Here is a 13232-nt window from a genome sequence, read left to right as displayed (position 1 = left end):
CTCCTCCTTTTCTCCCTACCTATCTCATTTCTTCTCATCTCTCATTTTCTCTCTCCTTTCTTTCTATCTCATCTCTCCATCTCTTCTTTCTCTTTCCCTTTTGTATCCATCCCTCCTCCTTTTCATTATCTTTCCCCTTTCTCTGCCCATTCTATCCTCATTATCTTTCCCCTACATTTTCTCTTTATCTCACCATTTTCTTACTATTGCTTCCATTCTCCCAGTGTCTTACCTTTCATAAGTCCTGTGGTGGGAACGGGAGGTCTGTTCCTACAGAACTCGGTTTAAGTGCTCCATCGCAATGCATGCAGCTTCATCACTGGGTGACGGGTATGACATAATTTGCCAGCATTCAGCAACAATAGTTGGCACGCTCCCCAAGGGAGCAGAAAAGCAGAGGTCAGACCTGGGGCTTTGGTCCACCTCTTGAGAGAGCTGGCAGGATGGTGGATACCAAAAATTATGGAGACAGCCACCAAATTAGCCCCCCTCAAATTTTCTGGACCTGAGCGACTTTGACAAGGGTCAGAACATCTCCAAAACCACAGCTCTTGTGGGGTGTTCCCGGTCTACAATGGTTCTCGGTCTGCAAAAGTGGTCCAAGGAAGGAAAAGCAGTGAACAGGCCAAGGCTCATTGAACGATATGGGGGGGCGAAGGCTGGCCCATGTGGTCAAATCCAATAGATGAGCTACTGTAGCTTAAATTGCTGGTTCTTATAGAAAGGTGTCAGAACACACAGTGCATCGCAGTTTGTTGCATATGAAGCTGTGTAACCTCAGACCAGTCAGGGTGCCTATGCTGACCTTCTGCTAAAGTCCCAGATACCACAGCACACCTTTAGAGGTCTAGTGGAGTCCATGACTCAATGGGTTAGGGCAGTTTTGGCAGCAAAAGGAGAACCTACACAATATTAGGCAGGTGATCATAATGGTATGGCTGATCGGTGTATAATTAGATGTATTTATATCTCTAAATTGATGGATTTTTAATAGGTAGTATAATTAGATTTTCTGATTAACCACTTCTTTTAACAAAAGAAAATGATATCACTGCAATGTTTCTACAACTTAATCATGTTAGAAAATCATGCAAAACTTGATATTTTAAGAAAACCTTATTTACAAAAAAGTAAAATTAAGGGCTTCAGATTATGTTTACCTATTATAATGAAATGATTTCTAAACTGATTTTCAATCAAAGCAGATATAATCAATTATAAGTTATTTAATTTTCTTCTGTTCAATTTAATAGTGGGATGTAAAATAAATGTCCATATTCATGGTATAGGAAGCAATACATATTGTATGTGTACCATAAAACTTAACTCTTTGTTAAAACAGATCATTCTATAAATGTTACCTAGAAACCTAGTCAGAGCCCATCAGGAAATTGGTAGATCATGGAGAACATCAAAAATGGTATCTTCAAAGGGTGACAGATATCCTATTAAGGGTGCCATAAAACCCCACAGGGACTACACATTTGGGTCACAAAGGGGATGCAAATCTCAACATATTTAGAGTTATGATGTCAGAAATATGCTTAGGGTTTTATTGAAGAATCATAACATAAAGATGTTCTATATGCTGACGGTATGCCCTCCAGAATGACAAGAAAAAATGAAGGAGGGGGTTAAATGGAGCCTGAGCAATAAGGACAAGTAAAGGCAAGTGATTAAAGAATGTTTGGTAGAAGGTACCATAACAACTAAATATCAGAGGAGGAGAGTAGCTGATGCAACAGGGTTGCAACTTCTAGGTCTGTTAACTGTTTTTCATTTTGGAAGAAAGCATATCAAAGTTCTTTTTTAGAAGTAGTGTCAGGGACATAAGACTTTAACAATTTCTTATCTGTATCCTGAGTCCTGAGCTGCAAATTAGTAACCTCAGTCCACAAGTGCTAGTCTGGAATCCTAACAGTCTCCATAAAGCCTAGGCACAAGTCACAATTTAACTTTTATTATTATTTTACTTTCCTTCCAGGAACTTTACATAAGTATTGTATTGCCCTAATATAAGTTGCCCCTGATTTTAAGTAGTGCCATTACATTTTGATGCAGTCTGTTAAATACAATCTAGTTTAAAGTTTATTAAATGTCTAATGACAGGAAACAGATTAGCAGTGAGACTTGTTGAGTTTGGAAAAAATAGAAGCTTCCATTTTATGCATCTCTTAAATGTATTCCTTATTTCATTCAGTCAGGGCCGGTGCAAGGATTTTTGCCATCCTAGGCAAAACATAATTTTGCTGCCCCTGGCCCCACCCCCACAAGCCCACCCCCTATGTCACACCCAGTTATACCCCACCCCTTTTAATGCTTGTTATGCTGGGCCACCCCCAACCAAGTCTCAGCAGACATCAGCTCAGCAGGAGCCTCCCTCCTCCCACCAACATCTATGCGCAGTGCAGGAGCGTAATTACAATAAGGTCCTCGCTTAATGAATGACAGCGGCCAGCATACAGTGGTATACTTAGAGCTGTGGATCATACAGTTAAGGCGGCTTCTTACATATAACCTGTGCTGACACATACAGTAGTTGCAGTGGGATATGTCCTAATCCACAAATGACACCCTCAAAGCGTCTAAAACTGCTTGCATGAGTTATACAACATATATATTTTGTATATATACATATACAACAGTATTTTAAGTGCAGGGGACTGTGACAAACTGCTGATATTATATCAGAAAATATATATATATATATATATATTAAGAAAAAGCTAAAAAAAAAACATATTTTATATATATATAGTTAATTTACAGATTCTTTAGCTAACAAACACTTTAGGGAGAAAAAAATACTCAAGCAAAAATGCACTAATTTTTATGGAAAACAGAAACATATGATGTAATAAGTAGGGTGTGAAATCCTGATATCCTTGCAAGATGAGGAAATCCTTCATTTAGAACAAAGGCAGGAAGTTCAGGGAAACATGAATAATAGATGCAATTTATAGAAAAAATGAAAGGATTAATTTTAAATTAAATTACCACACGCATGAAATGATTAATATATTTTTGTGTTTTGGCATGCTCACTAAAACCCCATCCTTGTCAATGAATATTCAAGGAATATCTAAAGAACAATCTGCCTCTTCCAAAAGCACCAAAACACCAAATTATGAAAGATAAATCTTTAGTCATATGTCAGATTGCAAACATAAAAAAAATATCTTGTGATCGTGTGGAAGTCCATCTATGTTTCTAGACGTCTAATAAAGTAATTAAGGTTTTCAATTGACCTCCTGTACTTTATCTCAACTGTTCCAGTTCAAACTTGTACTTATTAAAGCATTAAATTTAATTTTTGTATTATTTGGAAAATTGAATAACATACTGGAGACTGGCATATTAAATAGTGAGATATTTAAAAGTCCTTTCTCTCTACTTCAAAATTATTTAAGTTGAGAAATGTATTTAATTCATGTATTCTAGATGCTATCGCATTCTACAAAACATTTATGGTAATTATAGATCATTCTTTTATTGTCTTTCTTGTCTTCCCTAGTCTTTTGATTTTTATTATATTACATGCGAAGACGCGACAGAACACAGAAAGATATCAAGGGCTTCCTTTTCTTTAATCTAGAATGGTTTCCTGCAAGGGACATTTTTGGTTCTGATATGTTTATTTTTAATGATTTACCATTTAGCTTTTACATAAGTCCCAGAAATATGGAGAGCATATGTGTGTTTGAGGGCTAATTTACGTAAGAGGGCACAGTTGCCTGGAATGGACTGAATTTGACAAAAAAATAGAAGAAATTTCCAGTGTTTGCATAACAGTATGTTATAGCAGTTCTCTAGGAATTCACTGATCTAAAATAGTGTATATTGAGCTCAGGCAGTGATTAACTACCATATTTGCTCAGGCGGAGGTTGTCTACGCGCATTGCACAGAGGTTCCCTGGCTGCCAGAGAGGAGGATCCCCCACAGCGCTGCAGGAGACCTGGATCCTCCTCTCTGGAAGCCGTTGAACGTCTGCATGACAACCTCTGCTGTTGGCCGGTCATAGAAGCCTCAGACTTCGGCCGGGGCTTCTATGACGGAGCACTGGCGTTACCTGACTTTCGGTGCTCAGTCAAAGAAGCCCTGGCGGAAGTCCCAGGTAGCAGTGGAGGTCGACCATTGGCTGTCCCCACTTGACACCAGGGAGTCTGGAGCACAGGGGACAAGTGTAGAGATGAATCGGTAAGTCAGGGGGGAACATATAGGGGGTATAAGGCATATCAGTGGGGCAGATTGGCAAATAGGGGGAATAAGGAATATCTGGGGCAGAGTGGTAAATAGGGGGTTAAAAAGCATATCAGGGAGGCAGAGTGGCGAATAGGGGTATAAGACATATTGGGGAGCAGAGTGGCATATGGGGGAGCAAAGTGGCATATCAGGGAGGCAGAGTAGCATATAGGGGGTAGAAGGCATATCTGGGGCAGAGTGACATATAGGGGGTATAAGGCATATCTGGGGGGCTGAGTAGCAAGCCTGGGGGCAGATGTGCATAACTGGAGGACAGGTTGGCAAATAAAAGGAAATAAAAACAAAAAAAGTTTTTATTAAATATGAAAAAAACAGTTTACATGTGAACTAATATTTACTAATAAAACTGTTTTATAGTGTAATCTTAGAATCAAGCAAATACGGTATATATCTTTTTTTTCTCTGCTGCCTGTGCTGTATTGTTTTAATCTTATTCACAGAAACATAGGAAAAACAATTGCATACATGCATGCTATTTTGACACATATTATAGAAGAGGTTAAAGGGAAAATAGTTGAGTGAGAATGTCTATAACGATGTGTCATGGGTTGTCCACTTCTCTACGTATACTTTAGTGACTATAACGATGTGTCATGGGTTGTCCACTTCTCTACTTCTGTACAAAAAGATTACAGTTTGTATAAAGTGATGCACACTTTGTAAAAATGATGCATACCTTGGAAAATTTGGCTTGTAGATGTCAAAGCAAATGAAAATCCTTGGCATATGAGATGTCTCTAAACTCAAGACAAAGTAAATACATGTATTTTTTTTCATCTGCACTAGCTGTATAGAAGTTAAAACACAAAAAACTAAAACCAATATATACTGTGAATGGGTACACTTAATGGCAAAGAGGGACGTTAAGGTTAAACGAAGACATAGTGGAATCAAAATTACTTCAAGTAATCCCCTCAAGTATAAAAAAGGTCTTCTTACCAATGAGTTAGGAAACCAGTGAGGTCAAATGTAATTAATGTTATTAACCAATTTGACATGGAAAAAGGCATACTGATTGATGCTTCTTATCTTCAAAAGAAAAGTTATTATATGTACAAAAGAAATATAGATATTGTATAACCAAAGCCATGTGAACACAGTTATGACAGACATGGAATGGAAAGGACAATTTTCTTCAAAGCATTTTTTTACATTATTTTCTGTTGTCTGCAGAATTAAGTTAAACGAGTTAAATTGTAATTTGCACTTTACTATAATTTCTTTGAATGCATCTCCATATAACATTTGAATCTTTTACATCATAGTGAAATTGAAATCTTCCTAATCTAATAATATACCCCCACAATAACATTGTTTTCTTTCTCTTCTCCTCAATAAGATTATATGTTCTGCATGCATCACTTGACAGTTTTCTTCTTACAGCAAAACCTAAATAGACTGTTATATGGATGTCTTGTGTTCTGTTCTAAACACGCACCCATTTTAAAGAATATCCCAGTTATGATTTCCCTAAGCATTACATAGACACTAGCACACGTTGTGCACCCTATTATAATACATTAACAGATGATTTAATGGTATGTTTCACTAAACTAAGTTTTGGGGATATTTAGTTTCAAAAGATCTATGAACCAAAAAATACCCTGAGAGAAGAATACAAGTTTATTTTCCTTGTAATTCCTAATAGCATCAGCTGTGATATTAGCTTTTCCTATTAGGTAGAGTTGAAATAAAAAGAGACAACAAATTGACAACCACCCTCATTCCTGCCTTTCTCTAGCTCATGTCTCTGTTTTTTTTTCTGTTGCCCATATATAATATTATAAATAAATATAGCTCATATAGGCTATAGTGAATGTCAGGGTTGCAAATTGGTCCTTAAGTTTCCTTCTTGTCTAGCAATCAGTCTTTTGGGGGCCTTTGGGGCCTGAAGGTGTGTTAGGCTATGCCTCCAGTTTAAGGGGGGGGGGGTTATCCTTCCTGTGCCAGTGTCCTGCTTACACTGTGTATATGGCTAATGTGTGCAAGTTCAAAATCTCTAGCCCATCCATACCATATGGGCTGGCTACCATATGCTGTCACTTCTTGGTCATCGGATATAGTGCATGTAACAAAGCAAGAATTCAGCGCATACCCAGTGAATACGAAAAAATGGCCATCTAAGGCATAAATATTGGGGATTCCGTCACACTATATGATCATACAGTACCCCACGTTTGGCTTCTCCTATCTCATTTTGCATGGCTATACTGCTTTATACATGTTGCATTGGCTACTGTCTCAGTAAGTATTTTTCTCCAGTTAGTCTGTGGCTCACTTGCTTGCTGGAGGCCATAACTACAATTTCTACATTTGATGGCCTACTTTTGAGCCTCTTTCCTGCTTGTCCAAATGGGAAGAATACTTTTTAATATAAATATGATTTAGTATTCTTTATTTTGCTTACCTTTCCATTTTCTCCGCTTCAAGCTATCCCCTGATTATGCTCCAAAGGCTTAATATGTGGATGTGCCAGTTAAAAGCTGAAAGCAGCTGCAAAATTCAACCATGTTGGGCTTAGAACACAGATATGCATCACAGGCTATATTCTGCTGTATTGTAACCCTGAAACTAGGTTTGCTACTTCCTCAATGTTACTGCTTTATGGGAAATCCACATAGTAGATGTCGCTGTGGCTAAAGCTATGAGAAATACTTTTATTCAAATTGTGGATGCTTTGGACTTGGAGGAAATTATGGACAATTAGGTTGAAGGGGGATTTAAAAGAACTTGTTTTAACATTGTTGCTGTCTCAGTAGCCTCGTCCTTTAAAATACGGCTCCAGTAGGCATGCATTTGCTGTAGAATGGTTATATCATGTGTAACGCTTATAATAACTAAAAGGACTAAACAAACTGGTAAAGGTACAAAAAAGAACACTAGATAAAAGTACAAAAGTTAAAGGACATTACATTTCAAATTTTTTTTAAAATATGTTTACACAACACACAATCATCATTTAAGTAACAAATTACTATTACTGAAGACATTTACTATATACAAAGTGGTTATATGTTTCATAAAAATATTGAAATTGAATAAAACTATATCCCAAAAAATGCAAAATGGCTTCGACCAATGGATATTTAAATAGATTCACACGTACCTTTCTGAAGATATATAAATTAAGAATAGGTTTGCTAGAAACTGATATCTGGATTTGTGGCAGAATATAACCGACTTAGTCTTATATTAGTTATATCAAGTTAGAATTCAACTATTTTTCTGTTTTAGTTTGACGTGTACACCATTAAATGGTCTACAAACAAAATTATAATACAGCTGTGATCTCTATAGGAAATATACATTGCATGGACAAAATTGTTTCCAGAGTCACTCAAAAAAGCACATCTACAAATGATTTTAATACAGTTCATATAGTGTCTTGTATAAGAGTGTCATGAAACATTTCTTTCTTAAGGGTAAAAAGTTTAATGTTGCTTTATACATAATAAAGCTTCTAACAAAATGAAAAGGGCCACTGGGCCTTATATTTACTGTAAGTGGCACCATTAATGAGGTATAAGTTGCACTGGAACAAGCTTTGGATTTCTGGCTTGAGACCTGTTAAGAGAAAATTAGTTAAAGATCATACCTTTATTGGATACCTGAAGTACAATAGATTGCAAGTGTTTGAGACTTCAGTTAGCGAACAAAGTTATCATCTTTTCCAAATTTGGTTTTAGACTAGAAGTCTCAGATACTGTAGATCACCATGTTCTATTCATGTATTATTATTATTATTATTATTATCTTTTATTTGTATAGCGCCAACAGTTTACCCAGCGCTTAATACAATACATGTACTGTAGTACATAGCAAGGACGTTTTTACTTGTTCTGATAAATATTTCAAATCAATCTAATATAATAACCCATATGATTTATTTTAAGGTCAGTGGGGCACTCCTACTGTGAGTCTTTCTTCGGTACTGGGGATGATATCTGGAGTGCTGTCCTCCACCGTAGAATCTGTTGGAGATTATTACACTTGTGCAAGATTATCAGGAGCACCTCTTCCACCAACTCATGCTTTAAACAGAGGGATTGGAATGGAAGGAATTGGATGTATTTTAGCTGGGATATGGGGAACAGGAAATGGGACAACATCATACAGCCAGAATATTGCAGCCTTGGGTATTACTAAGGTATTTCAAAATAATGTATTCATATGTATTGTGTATATAAATATATGATATTGTATTGCACATATTTACATATCTCCCAAGTGTCACTCTTCAGAAAGAACAGCAATTAAAACCCAAATCTTTGCTGATGTACCCCTTTCCTATGATAAATGACATTACTGACAATGAACAATGTATTCTGCAGTCTGTGTTGAAAAATAACTGAATTAGTAAAACATGCTGATTAGAATAGCTGAATTACCGGTACTATTATGTATTCTAGGTGGCTACTAAGTGGGTATGCCAGGTCATACAGAGTATCATATTTCTTTGGTTTTCCTACAAAAACAAGTAAAAAAAAATAATCTTGAATATAAATAATACAGGGAGAAAATACTTCATATATTTTCAATGGGTTCAGAAAACTGTGCACAACTGAACATATAAATGTATGCATACAAATAAAATTATGTTTTTCAGTAGGTTTCAATCATATATAAATATATATAATTTATTTCCTTTGTAACTTTTCTAGGTTGGAAGTCGGTTAGTATTGCAGACTGCAGGAGTTCTTTTAATTATCCTTGGACTGTTTGGGAAATTTGGAGCAATTTTTCTTACTACACCAGAGCCAGTCATAGGAGGCATGTTTATAGTGATGTTTGGGATGATTGCCGCTGTGGGGATTTCAAATCTTCAGGTACTGGTTACTGTAATATCATATGTTGGTTTACTGTTTTAGATGCTCGACCAAATCATCACAGTGCGTTTACATCACTGGAACCAGTAATGTATGACATCCATTGCCACATTTGTCCCTGCTAATATGAAGTTATTCAAATATATTTTAAAATACAGATACAATATAATATTTGCTAAGGTCTGAGATAGATAAATTCAAGGGCCACTTGGGAATTCACTAAATTAGATATGAACGTTAAGAAATGGCTTACTTACAATGGATTATTAAAGCAAAGCTCCTTGAATGCTATCCAAGGCAATTTATGACTGTTGCCTTAAGCCAGCTCCAAGGTTGTTTTGCGTTTCCAACAGCAAAAACAAGACATGGGTTACTTGATGTTATCTGATTATAGATGTATAGATGTACATTGTTCAGAATTTACATATTGAATACATTAGGCTGCAAGTAACAACACGTTTAGGGGGGGTCTAGTCAAAGCAAGTAATAGGAAGATCCTAACATAGGATGCTATGAATGGGTTGAAGGAACACTTCAACTGTCCAAATGTTGAAGATAGATGTGTTGTTCAAGATGAATCTATAAAATGTCTGTTTCTTTTTTAAAATGCATTGTATAACATAATTAATAATCAAGCTAGTAAATTCCATGACAATTTATTAACATTTTATTTTTTCCAGTATGTGGATTTAAACTCCTCTAGAAACCTTTTCGTTCTGGGATTCTCATTGTTCAGTGGTCTTGTCATTCCAACATGGTTGGCGGAGAACCCTGGGATTATTAATACAGGTATGGTCATTAAGAGTCACTGTGGGAACAGTTTTTTAGTTATATTATGTTGTTTGTGATTGAAGCACAAAACCATGCAATTTTTTTTGAAAGTTAAAAAGTATGGCCATTATCTTCTATGTATTGAGGATTGTATATACATAGTAAGTTAAAGTTTAAAAAAATCCTCCAGAATACTATTCGTAACATTAGATCTTTAAATATCTAATCTAAAACATGACTTTATGCTTAATTCTGTAACTAAAGTTAGCATTAAAAGCATGATACCTAGAACATTTAAATAGACAAACCCTTCCCAGAACAATTATTTAATAAACATTTGTATCATTCTTACTTTTTGGGACACTTGTCATGTGAGATCAGACACTCACAGATTGTCATCCGAGAATCCTCAAGAGCTCCTTTGTTGTTTTTGTATGTTTAGACATTCAGATGAAAGAATAAAACACCATATCTCCTGAGGTTTTTATTTTGCTTAACAAAGAGTGTGATTAATATTTTTTAAACTATCGAGGCTCGTAGAAAAAATTATGAGGGAACACAGTAACCGCTTACTAGATTTGTGCATTTAGGTTTGTACGAACGGTATCTTTAATTAATTTTGCACAATTTTGTGTGTTCATACGAATCTGCACTAACGTGAAGGGCACCGGTGAAACAAACTAAATTGAATGGCAAAACCTCTGACATTTTGTTAAGATTTGTTTGCCTGATGTAGCTGAGTCATCTCCTTCTTAAACATTTTCTGGGATAGTTGCCAGTTATTTAGAAGATGTTACTTTTGTTGGTGTCAGACAGGCTTCTGACACTAAGTTGTGATTGGCATTTTGGCAATGTTCCGAGAAGATGTGGTTATGGTTCTAAGTGGGTACATGTGTTAAGCATTCAGGGGTCCAAAAAATCTAACAGATCTTGCTTATTAAGTATTTGCAGGAAACAATCAAGGCTAGGATGTACAAGGTTACCTATCTATACCAAAAAAATCCTACCTCAGGTCACTCTAAAACTAAACTTTTGATAATATATTTAGAAATCTCAACCAAAGCACCAATTTATAATACAGAGATGCAATGATAAAGAGTATAATAACAAAAAAATATCTGGGACCTCAAGTTACTTCTGCTGGGAGGCTGTTTCACATATCCACCACCCTTTCAGTAAAGTAAATCTTGCTCAGATAAGCAAAACTTTCTTACAAACAACAGAAGGAAAGAAAAGCTATAGTTAACCATTGCAATGTCAGAGATCTCATTCTAAAAAACTACTATAGATCACCCTAAAACTAAACATTTAATAATATATTTAAAACTCTGAACCAAAACACCAATTTATATTAGAGAGATGCAAAGATGAAAGAAAGAAAACAAAAATCTCAGGGGCTTTGTGGACCTCAAGCTACTTCTGCTTGGAGTCTGTTCCACTTATCCACTACCCTCTCAGTAAAGTAATTCTTCCTTACATAATTAAAACTTCTTTACATTAAATAAAAGTGAAAATCATATTTTATCATATCATATTTTAGGGCAGCTGAGTTATGCAACAATGGTTTAATGTTCAAGCCACTGTTTGTTATCTTTGAAGAATCTTGTACTGCTCCCACAGCAGTAGCGCAGACTACATTTTAAAAACTAGTACCTTTAGGTAGAGACCATCCCTGTGATTTTTACTTTAATGCAAGGAAGTTTTATTTAATTTCATGAAAAATAACTTAACTAAGAGGGTGATGAATAAGTTGAACATACTCCCAGCAGAAGTGGTAGATGCTATAATACATTTAAGAAATGTAAACATGCTTTGGATAAGAATATAGTTCCAGGATCTAAGACAAGACCAAGAACTGATTAATGTTTAAGCCTTTGTCGCAGATAAAACAGGCAGACCATATGGGCTGAATGAGTCTTATCTGCTCTGATTTTTGTACGTTTGCCTACAAAAGAAGAAAAAAAAAAAGGAAAATTACATGATATACTTTCCCAACAGGTAGGCACATATTTCCATAATAATAGGTGTTACACTTTATGGGAAAGGGGACAAATGTTATCAAACTAATACATCTTATAAAAATTACATAACAGATTATAATTAATATTCTATTACAATTAACCATTTCAGTGCCTGTAAGGAAAGCTATGCATTAACTTACCTCTATAGTGATATGGAATCTCACTAGCATTGCCCGCTCCTGTACCACATATGCTTGTATTGAGTACCAAATGTAAGTTCCTTTTTGGGCATTTTCTGTGTTTGATCCTTTATGTATCAATGAGGGCATAACCCTGAGTTACTTTTTGCATGTACTTTTGTACATCTTTCTTCATTTTTTTAGTGCTAATCCATTCAATTATTATATAGATTATATAAAGAGTGCATTATATAATTGTACAGCATTGCTGAATATGATGTCACTATATAAAACAATAAATAATTACAATTGAGTGTTAATTGTATAGAAACCCTTTGTTATCCATCTGTGCAGAAAACCTTCTATGGCAATGCAGAGGTTACTACAATTCACTACTCAAAAATAAAATAATTTTCCCTTTTGTAAAATGAAATCTGATCACAGTGTGATTTGATTTCATGCAGACTTTCTTGTGCTTTCCTGACTAGTCCCAGGGCACTGGTCAGAGTTAATAAGAGTTTCAGTGCCAATTTATTGGTAAATATCATTTACAGTAAGCTAGCTAAGAGTACTCACTGCACTGTATCAGAACAGCTGTTTAGAACTTACCTTTTGTTAAGGTAATGAGCACAGTTAGCCACATTCAGTGCTACCAGGGTCATATACAGCCATATAAGGAATTATTTACCGTATTTGCTCGATTATAAGACGAGGTTTTTTTCAGAGCAAATGCTCTGAAAAATACCCCTCGTCTTCTAATCGGGGTCGTCTTCTAATCAGACCTCAAATAGAGGTCTGATTAGGAGACTGAGATCCAGATCCCCCGCACCGCTGCAGGGGACCTGGATCCTCCTGTCTCACCCGACCCCCCCCCCCCATCATACACACACTTACCGGTGCTTCCTTGCTTCCTCTGTGTTGCCGGGGCAGCGGGTTGACGTCTACACGATCCGCGTAGACAACGTCCGCTGCAGCCGGAAGGAGGTGTGGCTAGCAGCGGGGGTTGTCTGCGTCCGTCGCATAGACCTTCCCCGACTGTCAGAGATCAGAGAGCTGATCTCTGACAGCCGGGGAAAGTATACGCGACGGACGCATACAAACCCCCGCTGCTAGCCACACCTCCTTCCGGCTGCAGCAGAAGGCGACGTCAACCCGCTGCCCCGGCTGGAAGCACCGGTAAGAGAGGGGGGAGAGCGGGGGAAGGGGGATGAGAGAGTGTGTGTGTGTGTGT

The 13232-nt window shown here is 36.5% G+C and overlaps 1 protein-coding gene across 2 annotated transcripts in view; it reads left to right on the top strand.

The window, feature by feature from the left end:
• Positions 1–13232, top strand: part of LOC128491800 (solute carrier family 23 member 2-like) — a 49919-nt gene that overhangs the window by 24332 nt on the left and 12355 nt on the right. For both annotated transcript variants that reach the window (XM_053464121.1, XM_053464122.1), the window contains exons 8-10: positions 8158–8411; positions 8926–9090; positions 9771–9879. In XM_053464121.1, coding sequence (XP_053320096.1) covers positions 8158–8411; positions 8926–9090; positions 9771–9879 — 528 coding nt within the window. The remainder of the gene's footprint in view (positions 1–8157; positions 8412–8925; positions 9091–9770; positions 9880–13232) is intronic.

This window comes from Spea bombifrons, chromosome 4 (assembly GCF_027358695.1).
Source record: "Spea bombifrons isolate aSpeBom1 chromosome 4, aSpeBom1.2.pri, whole genome shotgun sequence".
NCBI lineage: Eukaryota > Metazoa > Chordata > Amphibia > Anura > Pelobatidae > Spea > Spea bombifrons.
This window is presented reverse-complemented; position numbering and strand designations above follow the sequence as displayed.